Genomic DNA, 23443 nt, shown 5'->3' with positions numbered 1-23443 from the left:
GTCTTCCTCAGTGCCAAACATGAGTCAGTTATGAGTGCCTTTCACCTCTCCACACTCCACACCATTTTACACTTTGTAAACAAAACCCCCTCTTGCACAGTTGCACGTGCCACCTTTAGTTCTTTAACGTTTCTCTTATTTTAATTCTTCCTATCCAATATTTAATTATTCTTAATATTTATACTCTCAATCCATTACAATTTAAGTCCAATCCATAATATGAAGTTAATTGGAGTACTAATACTTTTAGTGTATTAATAACTACTCGATCTCTCCATCCCATATTAATCATAACATTATTAAAATATGTCTGTTGTTTCAAAATACTTGTCAATTACAAAAAAAAAAAAGAAGATAGAATTAATTTATCATTTTTCCATTTTCTCCTTAAAATAAATTGTTTTTGAAAATAGTATTGAAAAGCATTAAGATTAAATAAGTAAAAAAAATACTTTTTTAACGTAAGTGTGAAAGAGAATGACAATTAATTTGATACGAAGAAAGCAGTATCTCTGGAGCAGCAATTGAAAGAGAAAATATCTATTTATTCATTTGCACTGAAAAAGAGCCGAGTCCGAAAGTGAGGGAGCTCTCTTCTCTTTCAATGGCAACAACTAATTTAAGTTCAATATTGCGGGATTTAACTCTATGTCATAAAAATTTATAAACAAGTAGTAGTAGAGTCATCTTTTTTGTTTCTCTGTCATCATATTAGTAAATATTTTTTGCATAATTATTATGTGTATTAATTCTCTTTTCTCCTCTTTTTTGAATTTGGGGTGTTCAATGGAGAGGAGATAAATTATAAAAGAAAGCGATATAGAAAAAGAAATTCAATAGCTAGGTAGTCTAGAAAGTGACTGGCATGACCCTATCAACAATACCAGTATACCACTACTGTCATGCAGGCAATTTTATAAGGGTATAATTGTCATCTAAGCTGAAAGAAATTAAAATATGAGTATTTTTTTTTCTTTCACTGCAATAAGAAAATGTCATTGTGATGACTCATTGCTCACCTTATCCTTTTTATTATAAATTCAAAATATGGCATTTGGTTTCCATGACATTACACCTTAGTTTCCCTGAAAATTGAGAGAAGTTATGATAATGACAGATTAACGTTTAATAAGATGACGTTGAAATGTCTATTTAACCTACCTAAATTTTAATCTTTTAAAAGAAAATTGTACCTTCAGCAAATTAAAGTTCACTTACTTAAATTGTAAGAGATTAATTCTTGATGAATCATTAAACTCCTCACGAACGTTATGTAGCAATCATTAGGAAACAAAATGAAGAAAGTTTAAAAATAAGAAAGCACATAATTTAATTTTAAAGCAAATACTTTAATTTTATCTTTTGTGCAAAAATAGTTAATACAATTTCTCATGTTAAAATAAGTTGGTACGGTAGATTGATAACTTGCAAAAATGATGAGTAAACTATGAGAAACCTTCAGTTTACAGTACTGTAAATACTATAATAATTTTTACAGTTTGGTGAGCATATATTATAGTCACCCATGCCATCAACATCTTGGCTATTACTACTAGCTAGGAGGTTATATCTGTCAATTTAAAATGTCACTAAATAGGAAACTTGTACTGTTACACACTTAATGGAATATAAAAATTAGTTGAGTGAAAAAAGAGAACAGCGACCTCTTCTCTTTTTTTCTCTCTTCTTAATTATGTCTCTCTCACACAGAGAGAGACAAACACAACACAAAGAAAACCAGGATACATATGTCAAAGTTGAAACAAGTTCATCTTCTTATTTAAATATATTTTATATATATGTTATTGTTGCAAGCTTAGTTCGATTCACTTTCCAGAAGGCGATTGCAGAGACATACCACATAGAGCACTCACTGCAAAAGAGGAGAGAAAGAGAAAGATAGAGAAACGACAGCCTCAGAAACAACAGACAGCAGAGAAATAGAGAGAGACACTCACAACAGCTTTGCCTTTCAAATCCCACGAAGAGAAAACGATATCTGAGAAATCCTTTGCACCCTTTTTCCGACCTGCAAAAAAACTCTTAAGAGGTTTGTGCCTACATGAATAAAGCTGATCGATGAACCAAATCCCCCTTTCTTTTTTTAAAAAATACGTAAATAAATAAGAACCAGTCTTTTTCTCTCCCCTCCTCACCCCTTACTCTTTGTCACACTTATTATCTTTTTCAATCTCCTGACAATAATTGCATCCCATGATGTATTTTTTGAATTATTTTAAATCGATTTTAACTATTTCATGCCCAATCCATGGTAGATACAGGAGCATAAAAGAGATGATGAAGAAGAAGACAACGCTGCCATGGGAATAGCAACACAACCAATTACACCTCGTCCTTGTGTTACATCTCATAATTCAAAAGGTCACAAATATCCATCAACAATTCATCAAGTCTCGGAAAATCTCAATTCTATGTCCCAAGATTATCATCACCACAGTCTCTTCAGTTACCCTAATGGGTTCGAGAGATCACAAGCGGAACAGCAGCATCAGCAACAACAACAGCAGCAACACATCGCCGCTCAACAGATCCGTCGAGATAAATTGCGAGCGCAAGGATTCGAATTACCCCAACCGTTTGAAGAAGAAACAAGTGTCCTTCCAACAGTTTATGAGACCGCTGGAATGTTATCTGAAATGTTTAATTTCCCTCCTGGAGCCGCCGCTACGGAATTATTAGAAACTCAATTCAATCCGAATTTTAGACAGCCGAATCCACGGCCGCAGCAGATTCACGCTGCGGCCATGGGTAACGAGTGGTTCGGGAACCGACAAGGGATGGTAGTGGGTGGAGGTGCAAGTAGTCAGCAATTAGTATGTGCAAAAAATCATACTCCTAATGCGGCGGAGTCCATGCAACTTTTCTTAATGAATCCACAACCAAGGTCACCTTCTCCATCTCCTCCTAATTCAACTTCTACGCTTCACATGTTGTTACCGAATCCATCATCTACTTCAACACTTGAAGGGTTTCACAATCAAGCCGAAGGATCTTTCGGTCAATTCATGACATGGGGGAGTGGAGGACCAACTGCTGCCACAGCGACCCATCATCTCAATACCCCGAATGAAATCGGAGGAGTAAACGTGGTAGAAAGTCAAGGCCTTTCTCTATCCTTATCCTCTTCGTTACAGCACAAGGCGGAGGAATTACAAATGAGCGGGGAAGCTGGTGGAATGTTGTTCTTCAATCAAGGAGGGTCCAGTACTTCTGGACAATACCGATACAAGAATTTGAGTATGGGTGGCTCAGGAGTAACTCCAAACATTCATCAAGTCCATATTGGGTATGGGTCATCACTAGGAGTGGTCAATGTGCTGAGGAATTCCAAATACGCGAAAGCTGCGCAAGAACTACTGGAAGAATTCTGCAGTGTTGGTAGAGGCAAATTGAAGAAGAATAACAACAAAGCAGCAGCCAATAACCCTAATACGAACCCTAGTGACGGTGGTGCTAACAATGAAACTTCTTCAAAAGATGTCCCAACTTTGTCCGCTGCTGATAGGATTGAGCATCAGAGAAGGAAGGTCAAACTTTTATCTATGCTTGATGAGGCATGTATCCTAATCTCTTTAATCTCTCTATCTTACGGGTCAATGCCCAATCATTGTTGTTTGTTTATTCTGTTAATTAAACAAACAAAAAAAGTTACGGCATTTTTTATGGAATTAATATTTTATAAACGAGGACTAGAAAAGGCCGGCTAGGGGATTCGTCATTTCCATTTATTGCTTGTTGTGTTTGATTACATTCTAATTAAGAAATCCGTACTAGAATAATTAAGGTGTAATCCGACGGTTTTAGATTTCCAACAAATAGATGAGAGATATGTAATTCAATTATTCTCATAATGTTAATTAGCTATAGTAAGCTACCATTATCTGACTAATATTGTAAAAAAAGCCCGTTAATGTCAATCGTGGTTGGTTAATGTTTGACCTTAATTTTAAAGTTTACTTACATTTCTTTGTTCAAATACTACAAAGTAGTAGTACACTAACATTTACGTCTTGGCCGTATAGTGATAGAAAGCCAAATAATGGCAGGCAACGAAAACACGAATATAATACTTATATATTTTCACTTCACATCAACAATCATTTCAATCGTACTAACAGTAAATTTTTCTTACTTTGTTTGTAAGCACAGGTAGATAGGAGGTACAATCATTACTGTGAACAAATGCAGATGGTTGTAAATTCGTTTGATTTAGTGATGGGTTTCGGCGCAGCAGTTCCCTACACAGCACTTGCACAGAAGGCAATGTCAAGACATTTCAGGTGCTTAAAGGATGCAATAGCAGCGCAATTGAAGCAGAGTTGTGAGTTATTAGGAGAGAAAGACGCAGGGACTTCGGGATTGACTAAAGGAGAAACTCCGAGGCTTAAGATGCTTGAACAAAGTTTGAGGCAACAAAGGGCGTTTCACCAAATGGGAATGATGGAACAAGAAGCTTGGAGACCACAAAGAGGCTTACCTGAACGTTCTGTCAACATTTTAAGAGCTTGGCTTTTCGAGCATTTTCTACACCCGTACGTCTATCTAGCTCCCTACTCTATATGTGTCGTACATTTAAGCTATCAATCTCCCTACTCTATATATGTCTTACATTAATTAGAACTTTAAGCTATATATATTTTTTTATATTATTACAATATTTTAAAATATAACGACGGTTCAAGACAAATTATTTGCTTTAACAAGTTAAATTTAATTGATAGTTTAAGAATAAAATTATGTTGTTAGTATGTACTCCAAATATCTCTATTTATGGAGTATTTTTCGAGATCAAAACTATGTAACTTTGACCAATCTGTGGCGGAGCTATTTTTGGCAGAAAATTATGTTATTTATAAATGGTTAAAATATTTTTTATGTATATAAAATAGATGTCGAACCGCCTTCGACTAGTTCGTGTGCCTACTTATTCAGATTTTGAACTCCTTATTTAAAATCTTAGCTCTGCCACTGTGACCAGTACTTTTATTTATTTATTTATATCATATTAAATGAGAAGAATTGTAACTTATTGTACTTTTATATAGTTTTTTTACTATCTAAAATTTAATCTGAAGTCAATCTAATCTAATTTAGCTTTAAAATTGAGTAAAATTGATTGTTGAAAACTAGAAGTGTCACATAAATGGTGACAATGGGAGTATAAGTCCAGTCTTCCACTGTCAATGTATCTTATACGTTATAGCAAGCAATTTTGTTTTATTTTTTTCCTTAATTTTCAAGTTACTAATCCACTTTTATCGTCAATTACTTGGGAATTATAGGAGGATCTTTTAAATTAATATTGTGTATATATAAGTTAAACCCGGATATTCTTCCATTGACTATACTAAAGTCTAAACTTTTTCACAATAAGTCTTAACACCTAATACCGATGGAATCTGAATCTTTTTATATTTTTACTGTATAAACAAAAGTCTAAAGCCCCATTATTATGGAATTATGAAGAGACAAAATGAAGCTTCACAACCATCAATCAACTTTTTTATTAGTCTAAGACACATTTCCAACATCTCTTTTTTAGCTTCTCCTTTTTCCTTTTTTTTTCTTTCCCTTGCAGTGTCTCTGAGTTTAATGGAATCCCAATTCAGTGTCCTTTGATGTATAAAGTAAATTTCTATACTTTACTTTATTTTTCTCTTCCTGTAGTACAAGTTCTTTTCTCCTGGATCCAATGCCCTACTAGTGCTGACATTGGCATGAATTTGAACAATAACGAAAAGAAAAAGAATCTATTTATTATGCTGACATTGTATAGTAACAATAATGATGATAAAAGCAGCTAACGAGCTGCTCCCTCCGTCCTTCATGAGAATCAATTTAACTAATTTTGAATTTAAATTAAATTAGATTAATGTAATATTCAAAATTAAAATTTAGATATTCAAAAATTATACAAAAAGACTATAATTTGTCTCTTTTTTCATGTCAGTATGATGAAAATATATATCATAACATGTCGGTTAAAGTTTACATAGTTAAAATCGCAAGAAAATTATAAAAATGTCACGTAAATTAAAACGGAGGAAATACTGCACAAAAGAAATAGTAAAATAAAATAGAATCTATGTATGCATCTAATGAAATGAATGTTATGAAAAAAGATGAGTGCATGCAGTTTTTTTTCTGGCTTTGCTTGTGTGAATAGTGGCAGAGAGTTACTGTTACTGCTGCTGTTGGTTCTTGGATTGTCACGCCCATGAGGAGAGAAAAATAATAATAATGTCAATTCAGTTCTACGGATAAAAAGAAAGTAGTCATCTCTTTATACAGTTTTGGAAAGGAATATGATTATTATTATTTTTGTGTGTATGTGTGGTTGGGCTTACTCAGGTATCCAAGCGATGCTGATAAGCATCTGTTGGCAAGACAGACTGGTCTCTCCAGAAATCAGGTTCTCTTTATATCTATTCTGAATCCTCTCTTCTTTCTCTTTCAAGCTTTCTTATTCACATTATGCATATGCTACAATTTTTGTTTTTTTCTATTAAATTTAACAAGTTGTTTTACTTAACTTTTCATTAATAACAACATTCGAAAAATAAAAAAAATATATAGTGCCTAAAGTTTGAACTTGGATCTTCAATGTGATTGAACTTCCTAAATGAAAAATACTATAAGCCAACGTAACTAATAATTCAAAATATCTAAGAAGAGATTGAGAAATTTGTAGTCACCTTCACATAAAATGAAGCAGAGGGGAGTCTTTTTGTTCTTGTTTCAAGAACATGTATAATTAATTTAACTTAAGAAATATTGAATTAATTATCACTAATAAATATTACTCTATTAAAAATAAAAGAAGTTATTTGTGATAGCATTCATTTTGGCATTCTTTTCTTTCCCTGAGGGCACAGAAAGAACATATTTTTTTGTGTTTTTATTATTTCTACAAAGGGATAAATTCTAGATTTGTGAAAGAAAATCTTAGGAATAATAAGTGCAGAGGCAAAGTATACATTTTTGCACGACCCATTAAAGTTTCCAGCTCTGTCCATATAGTTCCTCCTTCCCTCTTTTGTCTGATGTATGTTGAAAGCCAACCACACTTGTCGATCCCTATTAATTAAAATGTCATAGGTAGAGATTTCATGGGGTTTTTCTTCCTCTTTAAGACAAAAACTTTATTTCAAGAAACATAAAATGTAATGTTGGTCATACATCTTTTCAATTTATTGACACGTTTGAATCTCATTCACTGAAACATGAAATATAATCAACAGTTGTGGGGTAGGATGTATTTACTCTGTTGAACGCTTCTACAGTTCTACTCTTTACTCCCTTTCACATCATTGATCATTTCAGTCTTCTCTAGAAATTTTCTTTATTCTACTCTTACTCTGTGGTGTTTATTTTAGTTTGATTGCATTCCATTTATCAAATATTGAATCCAAATGGCATGATTTGTAAAATTCCTTTAACAGTATTATTATATACCGTCTTAATTTCAATTTACGTGAAACCTTTCCAATTTATATCAAACATTTTTTTTGTTCTCTTGCGGCGCATTTTGTTGGGGAAGAAGTTATCTCGGAATAAGTTATCGCGTGATTTTATCCTAATCAAATATGGAATAAACTCATCTTAAAATTAATTTCGGAATTAGTTATTCCTTATTCTTCGTACCAAACGAGCCCTCAAAACTAGATAAATAAATTGAAACAGAGAGAAGGGAGTATATGAATTAAAGTTAATCTGATCTTATCTAAAATAAGATTTTTTAATAAATGTGATTAGGGGAATTAATGTTGTGTATATAAATGTGGTAATTTTTCAGGTATCAAACTGGTTCATAAATGCCAGGGTGCGGTTGTGGAAACCCATGGTAGAAGATATGTATCAACAAGAAGCCAAAGAAGAAGAGGGAGATGGAGATGACAAGAGCCAAAGCCAAAACAGTGGCAATAATATTATTGCACAAACACCAACGCCTAATAGCATGACTAACTCTTCTTCTACTAATAATAATATGACGACGACAACAGCAGCAGCAGCAGCCCCTACAACTACGACAGCACTAGGTGCTGCAGAGACAGGAACAGCTGCCACTCCCATAACTGTTACCTCAAGCAAAAGATCCCAAATCAATGCCACCGATAGCGACCCTTCTATCGTAGCAATGAATTCCTTCTCGGAAAACCAAGCTACTTTTCCGACCAACATTCATGATCCCGACGATTGCCGTCACGGCAACTTCTCCGTCGACGGGACCACCACTCATGATCATATGGGGTCCACCATGATAAGGTTTGGGACCACAGCTGGTGACGTGTCACTCACCTTAGGGTTACGACATGCAGGAAATTTACCAGAGAATACTCATTTCTTTGGTTAATTAATCAATGATACTTACTACCTCCAGTCCATAGTAATTAATTAAAACCGTATTTGCTTGAGTTCATCATAATTTATGCCCTTGCTTTTTGTCATAAGACGAAATTCCATAATTAGCTTTATGTTTAGCAAGCGCTATGAGATATTTATTTACTGTAATTGTATAGTAGTACTAGTACATTATTAAATTTTTCCACCAGCTTTTTCCTTCATTGTACCTATAGTGTCTTGTACCATGTGAAAGCTGATTTTGGACAATAAAATGAGACAGTGTTTTCCTATGTTTTAATTCGGTTATTTTTTGGGTTTGGAATCTTCATAGAATCCTACAAAATTCATACACAGGGGGATTTTAATTAAAAGAGATTTTTGAGTTATCTATTTGAGGATATAGGACACAAGTTTTAAAAATTAGGTAAAAAGGGACTCTAGTATAATTAGGTATTAATGGGTTATGCTAATTTAAAAAAGAATATTTTTATACACCCCAAAGTTTTGCTATTTACAAATAGGTCCAACATATAAGAGGGTTGTAAAAAACACCTAAACAACTTAGGGTTGTTTAAATATCTTCTGGTTGTTTGAACTAAACAACTTAGGGTTGTTTAAACAACTTCTGGTTGTTTGAACTAAACAACTTAGGGTTGTTTAAATATCTTCTGATTGTTTGAACTAAACAACTTTTGGTTGTTTAAATAATTTTTGGTTGTTTAAACAACTTCTGTTGTTTGAACTAAACAATTTAGGGTTGTTTAAATATCTTCTGGTTGTTTGAACTAAACAACTTTTGATTGTTTAAATATCTTATTGGTTGCTTGAACAACTCATGTTTATATAAACATTTACAACATATCCTCTCTTCTGTTCTCTTCTCTTTTCATCAATTTTTAAATATAATTTTCACAATCAAATCGGAGTGAAGAAAAAAATGAGAATGACAACATCCGGAGAAGAAGAAGATGAAAACACAAAAAGTTTAAAAAGAAAGGGAAAAACGGAGAAGAAAAAAAGTAAAGAAGTTAAGGAAGAAGAAGATGAAAGAAAAAGAAACAAAAGCGTTTAAAAAAATGAAAAAAAGAGAAGATAAGAGAGGAGGGAAATGGAGAATAGAAGTTTTAAAAAATGGAGTAAAGAAAAGAGAAGAGAAGAGGGAAATAGAGAACATAAGTTTTAAAAAGTGGAGTAAATGAATGAAAATTAGGGTTTTATTAAAAGTTTTTGATCTTTTAATTTTTACCCTAAACTTTTAAATATTCTAATTCAACCCCATCTCTTCATAATTAACATCTAATTAAATATTTATAATAAAAAAAATAAAAAAAATACAAATCCCCTATCCTTCATTTCACTCTCAAAGGTCCCTTTTACCTTATTTTTCCCCCGTAATCGTCTCATTGTTTTGTTCTTATATTAGTCTCTCTTTGTTTCTTTCTTTTATCTAATTTTTTTACATGGTCTACCTTACCATTATCGTGTAAGAATTATAAGGCCTACTAAATTAGCACCTAGTCACAAGAAGCCCTTTTTTTCTTTGTGGGGTGGGAGAGCAAGGGAATATGTCAATCAAAGTATCCCCACATTTGTTCAGACCTACAATGGGGAAAAAAGGGGACAAATGAGGGAACTAATAGAATGCAATCATAAGGTAGCTAGAAAACTTTTTCATGCAAAAGATTTATTCCTCATTTTTTTTTTATTGTGTATTATAGTGATAGAAAGCAACAATCCATCTGATCAAATTGCTATCTCTATTATTTTAAAGTATTATCAGAAGACATTTTCCTGTTGTGAGCAACATCGTCAATACATATCCAACTGCCACAGTATATATGTAATATCTTATAGTAAATCATTATATTTCATACTAGCTACTAGTATTATATCTACAATAACAAATAAGAATTGTGATGGATTGGACCGGTAACTACTACTTTATCCCTGGTGGATACAGTGCCAGCGGAGTCAGAATTTTAAATAAGGGGTTCAAAATTTGAAAAAATAAGCACACGAGCTAGATGAAGGGGGTTCGACATCTACTATTTATACATAAAAAATTATTTTAATCAGGTATAAATAATATAATTTTTCACCAAACGGAGTTCGAATGAACCCCTGACCACCATGTGGCTCCGGCCCTGGATGGGTACAGAGTCGCCTTTTTCAAGGGAGCGCCTTACCCTTGAATGTGAGAAACCAAAGAAAAAATAATAATATCTGCAATAATGTTGGTAAGGAAAATGAAGGAAAACAACTACAAACTGCAACACTCGCTGTTCTGGTGAGTTGGTTATGTTGCCTATTTTGTCCAACTTACACCTTCTCCCTCTTTTCTTAAAATTCAAACGTAAGTAATTAGATAAAAAGCTACAATCACCTTTCACCTAATTAATATCGTTACTTCTGATCTCTTTCTTTTGTACATTTTTATTTCTGCAGTGCAGTTCTGAATGCCTTTACAATAAGGTGATATGTCAGACTCATTCGTAAAACTGAAAATGCTAATTGGGAGAAGATTTTGTCTATTTATGCTAAGAGTGTCCCCATCTACTGACCATATGAAGAGATGTCATTTTCGAGTAATAAAATGCAATTGGCATCTACACTTAACTTGCTACATTTATTGTACGTGTTTGGTTGGAAGATATAATATCATTAGCTGCTACTACTTCTCACAATTCAGCTCAGTCTTCAGATCTTAATTCTCTGTGTTAGAGCTCATTTGGATTGGCTTAAAAAGGTAGCATTTAAGTTAAAAATAAAAAATAGGGAAGGCCTATTTTTCGTTTTTAACTTATTTTATATTTGTCAAATACTTTTAGAAGTCAAAAACTAACTTAAAAATAGATATAGCCATTTTTTAAGCTAATCCAAACAGGCTCTTAATCCCGTCTCCAGATAATTAATTGCTTTAATGAGACATGAATCTTTGAGGATTAAAATTTATGTACCTTGTATTTGTCTGCCATATAATTATAGAACGGATGCTTAACTTACTCCAAAGGAACTTTCTACTCTACCTAGCTAGGCCCACCGTGCATTCTTTATCATCTCCAAAATTTAAAACATCACTCTGAAATTTAATTAGCACTCCCTCTATTTCATTTAATTTTACTAATTAAACTCATAATCAAAGAAAGGAAAGACAACTTACGGCAGATATATATAAGAAGTATATAGACAAGTGTTGCATAATATTTCTTTTTGGAACAGATTTGAAAAACGACTATATCCATATAAAATAGAACCAAAAGTTTACTCCCTCTTTTTTTAAAAAAATAAATAAATTGTTTCTTGGCTTGACTCGACATAAAATATAAGAAGTAAGGGAGCTAGATTTTTTAATTATATTCTTCTAATTGTGTTAAACTAAATATGTATGTAATGTACCAAGATATTTTTGAATTTTTCATCTTAAATATGTTATATAATCCGTTGAAATTAAAGAGTTATTTACTGAATATAGAAATGACATTTGGTTTTTTTATCTGGACTTGACTGGTGAGATCTTTATGAATAAAAAAAATAAAGTCAATTTGATAATGAGAGACTAATATTGCTTTTTCGGTCCAAAGAATCATACAGATAACACGTTAAAGAAGAACTTTTTCCTAAGAGATTTTGCATTTGTTTCTTGTTAATAGCTGTAATTAGGATATGTTATGAATTAATGGAGTGACCCCTCATAATGGTTTCTTTTGTCTTTCTCTCTCTTTTAATTTACTATTCTCACTGCTTGTGGTTAACCAATATAATTAATATTTTTGTCGATAGTACGAATTTCATATATAGTGTTTGGGAAATAAAAATTTGTCTTCAAATAAATAAAGCAAAGGATACTTTCTAGCACACTTGAAGTTTGGCTTATAAGGTGGCCCCCTCTTCTGATTGAATACAAGAGCAAACAATATAATAAAGATGGATGCCTTCCCTGTTCACGGGCCCCCACTAATCAGATTAGGCTGAAGGAGCTTTGGATCATGTGACACAAGATATTGTTTGGGCTTTTTAAGTTTTAACACAATCTTAGACAATCACAAAGAAACCTACTTCAATTTCTTCTCCATTTTGAGTGGTTGGCCATTTTGATCATCTCTAAAGACAAGTCAATTAAATGTTACTTCTGATGGTCCTGTCTTGTTTCAGATGGGCAATATTTGGGTTATACCTTCTTTATTTTGTTATTTCCTGACCAACAAATTCTCAAGACAATTGGTGAAATGGAATTAAGTCCTTTGCGTTTTCTTTTATGTAAATTTTGTGTGGTCATTTTCAACCGATGCGGTTTTACTTGCCTACATCTACAAGCCATCCAGAATTTTGATTTCCAAGTCACCAGTAAAATTTTTGTATTTGGTAATAAAAAATAGTAAGTTTCTATATATAAAGACCTTATTTGTATTATTATATTGTCCATCCGCCACACGAGCTATAGGAGAAAAGGCTGTAATTGTCCTGGAATTCCTATGGATCAATGACTAACTAGCTAGTGTTACGATAAGAAAATGATGAATGGATCGATCATTTTCACCATGCAAGATTTCTGTAGTAAAAACACTCATATTTTGAAAAACTTACTCATGCATATTGATGTTGACAAGAGACAGAGACTTACACAGCAACTTAATTTTGTAGCTAGCTAGAGTATGTTATAAGGACCACTATGGTTCTGAAGCAAACATTAATAAAGCAATCAATGAGTGAGAACTTTCATGATTTCAATCGACCAATAGGTGTAATTATTAGCAAGGACCACCTTCACTCTTACTCCACTTGACCACTTTTGCTGACTTTAAGAATAGGTCCCTTAAAATTAGTACTACATTTGTTTCAAAATAATTGAATTGTTGGAGTATTTTCAAGTGTTTAAAATAATTGAATTGTTCACTATTCAAGATAGATGTTGATTTTTTTTTTCAATTCTACCCTTCAATAATTAAATTTTCAAGGTTGAGTTCCAAGAATGAATTAGAGCCCGTTTGGATGGGCTTAAAAAAAGTAACTTTTATGTATAAAGTGTTTTTAGAACTTTAAAGTGCTGAAAGTTATTTTTATAAATAAGCAGTTGAGTGTTTGGATAAAAGTGCTTAAATGAGGAAAATTATATGAATTTTAGGGTTAAAAGAATAAAAAGGGTAGTTTGGGAATTTAGTTAAAATATAAGGGATATAAAAGTAATTTTCATGGTCAAAAAAAATGACTTTAAGCACTTAGGAAAAAAAAAGTTAAGAATCCTAACTTTTCATTTTTGACTGACTTTAAGAACTTTCTGGCTTAAAGTTAGCATTAGGCAAACACGACCAACACGGGCTCTTAAATGAGTATTGAAAATTAGCATGGATCTTGAAAGGGGCAAAAATGAAAAAACATGACTAATTTATATCTTTTTTTTCTTAAGATGTGTGTCATATTCCAACAATTTTAATTATTTTGAAATGGAAGGAGTATTGAATTTGGGCGAATTGAAATGGGATGAATCAATAAATGAGTTATTGCCAAACTTTATTCAAAGTTTACATGAGCAAAGTTTATTTCAATTAAGATGTGGACTGCTGATTTTTGATAGGTTAACTTGGGCAATGACCCAAATCAGCCCATTATTAAAACTACTCTAATCCAAGCCCATTAAAACTTGAGTGAATTGGACGGATTAATAGGTTTGAGTCAATTTTGCAGCCCATACTTAAAATGCATATAAATTTGGGAAATTCCAGATTCATCTGTGAAACTACTTTTAGAAATAAATACTCAAATGTTCATATATATATATATATAGATCAGTTCCTTCAAAACGCAGTGGAAGGCTACCTTATCAAGTGAATTAATCAGTTAAGATTTCATACTCTTGAACTGTCACTACTACACCAGACCCCATTGTTTATTAATTTTTTTTTACAGAACTTGCAGAAAACTTGTAAGAGATTCATCTCTAAATGATTTGCAGCTAAAACAATGTTACATTAGCCATGGTCCTGTTAGAAAATTTGATCCAACTATAATTTCACGCAACCAACTTGTATTACATACCTGTTACAAATCACTGACACACCAAATTGGACAATTGAAATGATACTCGAAATTTACATGATTCAGACAAGGAATCAGTTAGGGAACTTGACAAAGCCACCCTTGAAACCATTGAGTTTTACAACCCCAAAGGACAATTTCCTTTACATGATTCCGTAAACTTCTAATGTTCCGTTACCTTTGGAGTCGTAACATGGTCTAACGGGCGGGTAGTTCCTGACTCCACATAGGGTCTGACAAAAGTACGACGCCACCAGACTTCAAATGCCCTCTGAAGATTTGGACAATTATCGCCAGCCTTGAGGAAACTGCCTAACCAAGAAAGCAAAATTCTCTGCTGTTCCTCTAGAGGTAGCGTTAGGATTGTCCTGCCAATTCCTTCCTCCACAACCTTTCGGTCAAACGACCTGCATCCGTGCTGCAACCAGCTGTAGTCATTGATCAATGGCTGTAACCACGTCTGTAACAAGAGGTTACGTGTGTCTTTTGATGGCAGAAGCTCCCCTTTTCCTATTCCTACAAAAAGTTTTGCTGTGATGCAGCTGACGTGGTGGCGAGATACTATAGGTAGCTTTGTATGCAGAGAAGCCAATTCCTGCTGGCTAGCCCACATTACCGCAAACTCATCTGCTGCTTGCCTGTCGGTCAAAATTTCAAGCATCCATGAGAGGTTATCAGCCTCTAAAACCATCTGCTTCACTACTGGTTCTCTACAATCAGTAGAGTTGCTGCTAAACTCGGGTTCAGCTGCTTGTTTGAACAGAATCACTATTGAATCAAGGCAACTTCTACACGAGCCATATATTATTTCATTGTAACTGTCAACTGAGCCAGACGAACTTGGAAGACAGTTATTTTCCCTGAGGAGCTTCAGTACAACGGATTTCATTTCCCGGCGGCCTCTCTCTTCATTACTTTTGAGCACCAGCTCTAGGATGTGCGAGAATGTGTCCTTGTGAGGCTTAGAAATATCAGATGACACCCTCTTTAACACAGGGGTCACTCCAATTCCCTCACTCTGAAGCCGTAGGACTGAAGAAACAACTTTCTCTTCTTCTTCATCCCCAACCCATGGTACTGCTTCCAAATACTCTAAACATGACTGCATGCATGATTCAAATCCAAGTTGTTCTGCTACCTACAGTGCGGGTCTGAGTTAGGAATTGTTTACCATTTCAAAGATAAAACATCATAGGAATTGTTTACCCCTATGATACAAAATTAATTTGACAGTCGACGAATTTACAGGGGAAATTCAAGAAACTAAAATATTGAAGCTTCAAGGATTGTGTTGTAGAGAAGTTCACAAACTACTGCAGTTCATAATTGAATGTCAAAGCATATATACATATCCTCCCAATCAATTAGCCTATCACAGAAAGATGATATATTCAAATTATCTGATGTGATTTATGCAACAACTACAACGCCTCAAATCAAATCTATGTTAGTCTATACTGTACAAAAGCCAACCATATACACTAACTCTTATCTCTGTGGGAGCTTTCTGAGGAAGCTTAAGAGAGTTCATAACACTAAGTAAGACCACCTTATTGTGTCTACTATATAATTTAAAGCCCAGCATTTGATAAACCCCTATTGCAGTTGATAATTGGATGTCTAGACGTATATACGTATCAACAATCAAATAGCCTATCACAGTAACATGAGTCCAATTCAAATTGCCTGATGTTAGTTTATACAACAACTTTACCTCAATCAAACATCTGACATTACATTATACAGTAGAATAGTCAGCCATATGTCCCAACTCTCGAACATCTCATTGGGAACTTTCTGAGGGCGCTTAAAAGAGTTTTCAACACTACTTAGGACCTTCCTATTAAAACCATCTCTAAATTTTTAACCACACATACAAGCAGGAATCCCATGCTTGCATTAGGGACACCACTCCCCCTCACCTCCCTGACAAAAAAGGTTTTCATAGTTCACTTTCATCAAACAGACAAAAATTGATCTGTTTACCCCGAGAAGAAGTTTTTCATATAAATTTCATTGAATCTGGCTGTACTCTGCAACCATGTCACACTTACTACAAACAAAAATTGGTGTCCCGCATCAGTAAACAGGATCAGAGTACCATGCATCTGATGGAGTTGTGAGAGTGTGGGGCAGTCTAAATCTCTCACAAACCTGCAGGAGCACACAGTGCAAGAAAGAGAGAGAGAGAGAGAACTTATCTAAAAGCTTTTCTTTTAGTATTCAACCCCCCCTCACACACACACACCACACACAAACACACACTTATGTACAAACTTAAAATTGAAATTCTCCATCAAAGTTTAACTTGTCCTCCAGATATTCTGACTGTCGTCCTAAAGCAATGCCTACAATTTTCTTTAGCACTTCATTACGCTGGTAACTGAAAAAGATTCTTCTAAAAATCATCAGCATGCTAAATTCGTACCAGTATCATCTACTAGCTAACATAATCAAATCTACATCATATTCCATATACTGATAAGAGAGCTAGAGTTGATGTTTCCATTAATATGTATGTGACAGCTATAATTTGAACTGAAACAAGCCACGAAACACAGAAATTGCACTGAACAGTTTATGCCTTCATCTTTAAGGGTCTTTCAATAAATTTAATGATTACTCTAAGCATATGGAAACACAGAACTACGGCAGATATACAGCAACCTAGCATATTTGAATTACATTTACAAGATGAAAGAAAGGAACTTTATGGGGAACTGATGATTTCAGTTAACTACTTGCATCAACAAAACATTAAGCAGTTATATATTAACAAATAAGCAGCAGTTCTAATGGAAATATTGAAACATATATACAAAGGGAAGTCCATCCCAAGATTTTCAAATTACCTTGATAATACGCAAAACGCGAGAAACACTTTGCTTGATCAAACGCTGCTTCATTTCTTTGCAATACATGAGGCCGATGGTTTCAACACATATCTCAACATCCTCACATTCATCAACTTCAATGCAAGGAAAAACTAGCTGCTGTTCTGATATTTTATTAGCAAAAAAAATGCTATTTTCTACCAGAATATTCTTGTGAACATTCAACTTCACAGTGAACCCTTGCTTTCCTAGCAAGATCACCCTAAGATCACTAGTTCCAGGTTCACCAAACTCAATCGACACTTTCCTTGGTACATTTTCAGTCTTGGACCGAGGCGTTCTCTCTGCAGGCACCGATGCAGTAACAGCGGGCGTATCAGAACTAACACCTCGTTTTTCATCAGAAACAGCACCCGACTTAGGTGCACCACTAGCTGGTCTTTTCTCAGTTACTGAAGTTTGTTTCTTGTGAGCCGAGGTTTGAGTCGTAGGAAGAGGAGATTTGGGTTTGTTTAGGGGATTCTGTGTTTTGAGGCTCTTCTGAAACACATTGGGAGAGGGACAACACCAGAAACCCTCTGGGGTCACAGCAATTGGAACACTCCTAATTTTGGTTTGGCCTTGTTCTACCTTTGTCAGTCTAATTTCAGCCATTCTTGACAAAACTCAATGCCTAACTAATTCAATCTATGGCATTTACAACATCCGCTATACGTTATAATGGGAAAGTTCTGCATTTTTTTCACTCAGGTTGACAACTCAGAACTGAGGAACTCTTTGATGATAAGAATGAACATATCCAGATTAGGACAAAAGATCAAAGACCTAATTTTTCTTTCCCTCTTTTATCTGACAAAAGCTAGCTAAATCAATTGTACTCCAACACTTAACAATAAAGAGAAAAAGTTTATTTCTCTCTTTCTTTCTCCAAGAGGACAGAAAACAAAAGATCAAACCTTTAACAGCATAGTTCTCAAGAAACAAAGAAAGAACACTTGAAACTCACCAGTCCCAAATAGGTTAAATAGCAGGACAAAAGGGATTCTTGAAATACGCAAATTCTTGAAACAGCGAAAACAAAGACTTACCTACAAACAGAGAGAGCTATCTGAGATTTTCTTGAAACTCCAACTCTTTAATTTAAAAGTCCAAGAAGAGCCACTAAAAATGATTGAATGAAGCTTTGATGTCAAGCATCAAGGGAACCACCAAAGCAGAGATTTAACAGAGTGGAATGATGAGCTCCCTTCCGATATATTTTTTTAGGAATTGAAAAATTGGGGTCCAAATAAATTTCAATAATAATAAAGAAAAGAAACAAGAGGGATGGCTTATGCGCTGTGTCTTTTGCAACTTTATCCCTCTGTCTCACTGATGATGTTTACTTTCTTTATGACTCTGCTTTTTCTCTCTCCCTTAAAAAACACTCTAACAAAGCATGCATTTGGGTTGTCTTCTCAAAGTCCCAATCTTTGCTTTTGCTTTCTTTTGTTTTTTAATAGTACAGTAGTAGTATTCAAAAATAAAAAAGAAATTGTTCCTGTTGCTTTTCTGGGTCTTTGCAGAATTGATTCTCCTTAAATTATTTAGAAAAAGAACAAGCATTCATCAATTCAAGATAAGGAAATCACTATCATTTTCAAACAAACAACGTTCATTGAATGACAAGAGTACCCTCGAAGCATCACCAAAAGTAAAGGTATAAGACAAATACCAAATGTAATAATCCAAATTTAAATAACCTATAATAAATGGAACTTTTCATAACAAATCTAATGTAGTAACCTCGAAAGTAATATACTTGCATTGACTATTGAAAAATAATATGAATCTATATAATTAAAATTTACTCGCTTCAATCTATAATATTTGCTATTTTTATTTCAGCCACACTCCTTAAGAAATTATTTAGCTAAATCAATCCTATTTAACTATATTTATCTTTCTAATTAAGTTGATAAGTATAAAGAGTTTAGAAATTTGAAGTGTATAATTATATTATCGAAGCAACAAAGTAGTATTATCAATAATATTACGTGTATATTAAATGCCTTTTAAAGAAATATCGAAAGCACATATATTTGGTATACTCATGGGAAATTGTAATATTTGAAGGGGGAAATTCCTTGGAATGTGTAAATAAGGGTAAATTTGAAATTGAAATATTCTTGATTATATATTTCCTCCATTTCATACTAAGTGAATTTATGAGATAATGCCGACGTATTAAGAAAAACATTTAAGAATATAATTTGAATCATATTTTTTATTATTGTTCTTTGTAAAATCATAAATATAACTTTGCAAATAGTGTGATTTATCTCGTAGAAAATATTAAATTTCAATAAATGAAAGGGTAAATATAAAAAAGTTTCAAACATCTATCTTGAACTTTGAATAATTCAATTATTTTAAACAATGAAAAATCTCTCAAAAATTCACTTAATATAGAATAGAAAAAATATAAAAAATCAAAATGAAAAAAAAAATAATCAAATAATATAAAGGGGGCATCGAAGTTGAGAAAAAATGAAAATGGTACGACAACTTTGCCGTAGGGATAAAGGAAGAAATTAATGGATGGAACTCCAAGAAGTGGACTTACCATTAATTTTTCCTTTTATTAAAAGCATCTTTCATTCTTGACTATCGATATCTGCATGTGCCCAAAGTTTGGCACTTCTAGTGGGAATTAAGTTGTTCATAATAACTTCAGTGGTTTTGATATTTTCCTTATTAGTTTCGAGTAAGTTTTGACCAAATAAAATAGGGAACCTAACGTTATAAGCATTTAAGATTGTTATATTATTGACAATATTTAAAATATGTATAGTACAGATTTCTCTTTCAACTCTTTTCTTTTTCTATTTCCGTTTCCACTCACTAACTACAAAGTGCAAAGTCCGTATACAAAGATTAATTTTTTTTCCATGTGAAGAGTAATTTGCATAAAGATGATTTTTGTCATGATTGGAATTTAGCCAACAAAACTGATGACTAGTTGACAAATTATTGACATTAAACATCAGTTAATGTTTAATGTTAATTGTTTATCATTATGGAGTGGGACTGTGATTAGTTGGCTTTTAACTGGCACTAAAGACTTAAAAAACACAACTATTTTAACAAAGTTATGAACATCTTCGAAATAGGATGTATATCCTTGCAAACTTTTTTTTACGGCATATGACAGCTATATCATAATCCGCAACAGGATCTGATATTTGCTTTTAATTTGTACCTCTCATTACATGAGGCCTATGCATTCAAAGTTGAGTTGTCTCTTCTTCCCTACTGTTAATTATGTGCAAAGAGAAAATCAAGTCTACATCTTTATTCAAGCCAACTTTAGGTGCTATTACTCACTCATATCAAAGTGAAAGAGGGTGCAATACAATAGAACATTGTTTCCATAGAATAGAGGAGAAATTGGGACCAAAGTAAACTTTTAGGAACATGGACCATGGCTCATTGTTGCAAGTGCAATTATAGGATGTGCAAAGCGATGATGACACATTGACACTATGTGTGTGATTATAATTATAAGAAGAAAAGAAGCACGTTCTCGTCATGAGTAATAAGTGTAGTGTACAAAAAGAAGTCCATTATAATTAGCTAGCATATATTATACTCTCTCTCTTTGTTACTATTATATTGGCCCCATTTATTATTTGGCATTTACTGTTATTCTTCTTATTCCTATATGCTCCTCCATGTGGGGTGGGGGTGTGGTATCTTACAAAATCTATGTGCCCCTCTAATTCAAAACAGCCTTCATCGTGGGAAATATATGGGAATGGGACTTTGTTTAAGAATCTGATCATATTCCTGTTTTCCCGGACATACAACTTAGCTTATTAGCCAATTATTTCTACACAAAAGGCCTAAATATGCCTCAATATTATCCTACCTAACCGTTATATAATTGCTTAAGTTTACTCCTAATTTCGACGAAGGGACACGTGTCTATCACAAGAACGAAAACTCAACCCCAATTTTAAAAATATTGAGGTTCTTTATATATATATATTTTTGGGACAAATATATGTTGCTCTTCTAATTGAATACATTCAATAAATAAGTGAACTAACAAAAACGAATTAAAGAAAAAATTTGACAATTGAAGTAGTGATAAAATTTAAATTATACTACCTGTTAACAGAAAAACTAAAAGGAAAGCTGGAGTTTTTCTCTTCTTAAATATTTTTGCAAAAAAGATAGGTTGTAAGTTTTAAGTTCTAACCATATAGATGAAAGGAAGTCAGTGAAAGTTTGGTTAAAAAATGAATAGTATCCATATCTTGGAGAAATGAAGAGGAAGAGGACCTTATAACCCTGTTGAAAATTTGGCACATTATTCTTTCACTGGCTTTCTCAATTATTCAGAGCCCATGGAGTAATAAAGAGGGAGGCTCAAAGCATGGTCCGAAGCTATATCCTCATTTATTTTCATTGAAGTTGTGGTTGATGATGGTTGGTAGTGGAGGTGGTTGGTAGTAGGGATTGGTCGCGTGATAGTGCCTCATAATGGTGGTAGGTGGTGACGATAGTGGCAATAGCTATAATTATAATGATGAAGATGCTACATGTAGTAATGATTGACAGTAGTGGTTGACAATGTCTTATCAGTGATGATTGTAATAGCAAAATTGGCTGACGTTAGTAGTTGATGGTGGTTGATGATGTGTTAATAGCGGAGGTGTGTTTGTAATATGGATTGATCACAGTGATGATAGTGGTTGATAGTGATAGTAAAGGCGGCAACGTCAGTGGCAATAGGCATAATTATAATGATTGAAAGGTAATAGGTTTGGTAGCACTCGTTCTAATGATTATTAGCAGCAATAGTGATTGTGATGGCATGTTGGCGACGTAATGATGGTGGTGATAGAAATGCCAGAGATGAGTAGTGGTAAGTGATTGTGAATAGAATGGTTATAAAAAATTATCCACACAAAAATAACTCTTAATAATATTAAGACTTATTCAAGATCTTAATGACTTAGATTTATCACAAAACAAAAAAGTATTTAAATCTTAATGTAAATAAATATATTTAATATTTTTAAAATCTAAATCATTTAAATTCAAACTTCCATTAAATACAAATAAGGTTTAGATTGATTCCTTGCCCAGCAGTCAAACATTAAATTGATGGATAGATTTACTCGGTGCTTGAGGTCGCAAGTACTCGTTGAATCTATCAAGCCTGATTTCTAGTCAGAGATATGAATTTTTGGTGAAAGTGATGCAAACGTCCTGGTCAACTTCATTTCACAATAAAATATACTTGTTTATCAATGAAGAGTAGTGGGGGGCTTAGATAATCTTTCCACCTGGCACAACTGCAAAGGAAGAGTCAAATCTCTACATGAATAACACCAGTAGATACAACATGGAAGCAGAATCATCTTCTCAAAAACCTCAGAGGCACATGACATCATCAAGATTTTCAGTTTCTAGATGTTCTTCACTATTAATGGCCTTCCTTTTTGCTCTCTCTGCATCTTTCCAATTCAATGACCCTGGTAATTACCCTTTCTACTTTTTTTTTTTTCATTTAGCTATCTTTCTATTGAGAACTGTGATTCCTAAGGGTCTCATCAGTAGATTTAATTTCTTTCTGTTTTTCGGTTTCAGATTGGTATTTCTGGTTTCCCCTATATGCACTGGCTTGCCTTGTCAACATGGTCAATGGGTTCACAAAAATAGCCAAAATCACACTCTGGATGGGGACCATCTTATTCCTCAAAGTTGTCATTGAAGATGTTTGGTTTCATCAAGGAATATCTGAAATTTGGTCATTTGACATGACGGAGAGAGTAGTGAGGGAAAAGATTGGAAGTGGACTTGTTATTCTCTCCATGTCTATACTAGTGCAAAAAAGAAACCCTAATAATACTACACTTTCAAACCATGTTGAAATTGGTAATTTTTCTACACCTCTTCCTTTGGTTTGATTCTCATATGTGTATTAAATATTTTTAGCTTTTTGTTTCATTGCTTGTACACTATGTCATGCACCTGTTTTTTGTTTGCAGGTCAGTCAATCTTGGTTGCAATAGCTTATGGCCTGTCCTTCGCTTTCATTTTGTTCTCAAAGCCAGAAATGAAGTTGTAATCTTACAACAGTTTATAGTCTTGGTGGTTTCGGTAAGTGTATTTCAGAAGTTGGGTTTGAGTTTAATTCTCACTATTCCATTTACCATCCC

General features: G+C 33.5%; 3 protein-coding genes across 4 annotated transcripts; 2 read left to right on the top strand and 1 right to left on the bottom strand.

Moving 5' to 3' along the window:
- Nucleotides 1-1633: 1633 nt before the first annotated feature.
- Nucleotides 1634-8662, top strand: LOC129872245 (BEL1-like homeodomain protein 2). 2 transcript variants are annotated; one of them, XM_055947164.1, is made up of 5 exons: nucleotides 1634-2050; nucleotides 2277-3575; nucleotides 4171-4553; nucleotides 6373-6433; nucleotides 7817-8662. In XM_055947164.1, exons 2-5 carry the CDS (start codon nucleotides 2322-2324, stop codon nucleotides 8372-8374), a joined length of 2256 nt encoding a protein of 751 aa, XP_055803139.1. In that variant the 5' UTR covers nucleotides 1634-2050; nucleotides 2277-2321; the 3' UTR covers nucleotides 8375-8662. The 2 variants fall into 2 exon arrangements, with proteins under 2 accessions (XP_055803139.1, XP_055803140.1); XM_055947165.1 differs by lacking the exon at nucleotides 1634-2050 and having other exon boundaries at nucleotides 2057-3575.
- Nucleotides 8663-14343: 5681 nt separating this feature from the next.
- LOC129873168 (BTB/POZ domain-containing protein At3g50780) lies at nucleotides 14344-18313 on the bottom strand. Its single transcript, XM_055948202.1, has 2 exons — nucleotides 17250-18313; nucleotides 14344-15535 (listed from the first exon to the last, which is right to left on the bottom strand). The coding sequence occupies exons 1-2, from the start codon at nucleotides 17883-17885 to the stop codon at nucleotides 14561-14563; spliced, it is 1611 nt and encodes a 536-aa protein (XP_055804177.1). The 5' UTR covers nucleotides 17886-18313; the 3' UTR covers nucleotides 14344-14560.
- A 4027-nt stretch (nucleotides 18314-22340) lies between these two features.
- On the top strand, nucleotides 22341-23384 carry LOC129874971 (uncharacterized). Its single transcript, XM_055950381.1, has 3 exons — nucleotides 22341-22759; nucleotides 22872-23159; nucleotides 23273-23384. Exons 1-3 carry the CDS (start codon nucleotides 22603-22605, stop codon nucleotides 23350-23352), a joined length of 525 nt encoding a protein of 174 aa, XP_055806356.1. The 5' UTR covers nucleotides 22341-22602; the 3' UTR covers nucleotides 23353-23384.
- Nucleotides 23385-23443: the final 59 nt, after the last annotated feature.

The sequence above is a fragment of the Solanum dulcamara genome, chromosome 11 (assembly GCF_947179165.1).
Source record: "Solanum dulcamara chromosome 11, daSolDulc1.2, whole genome shotgun sequence".
Taxonomy (NCBI): domain Eukaryota; kingdom Viridiplantae; phylum Streptophyta; class Magnoliopsida; order Solanales; family Solanaceae; genus Solanum; species Solanum dulcamara.
Note: the sequence above shows the minus strand (reverse complement) of the source record. Positions and strands in the feature narration are given on the sequence as shown.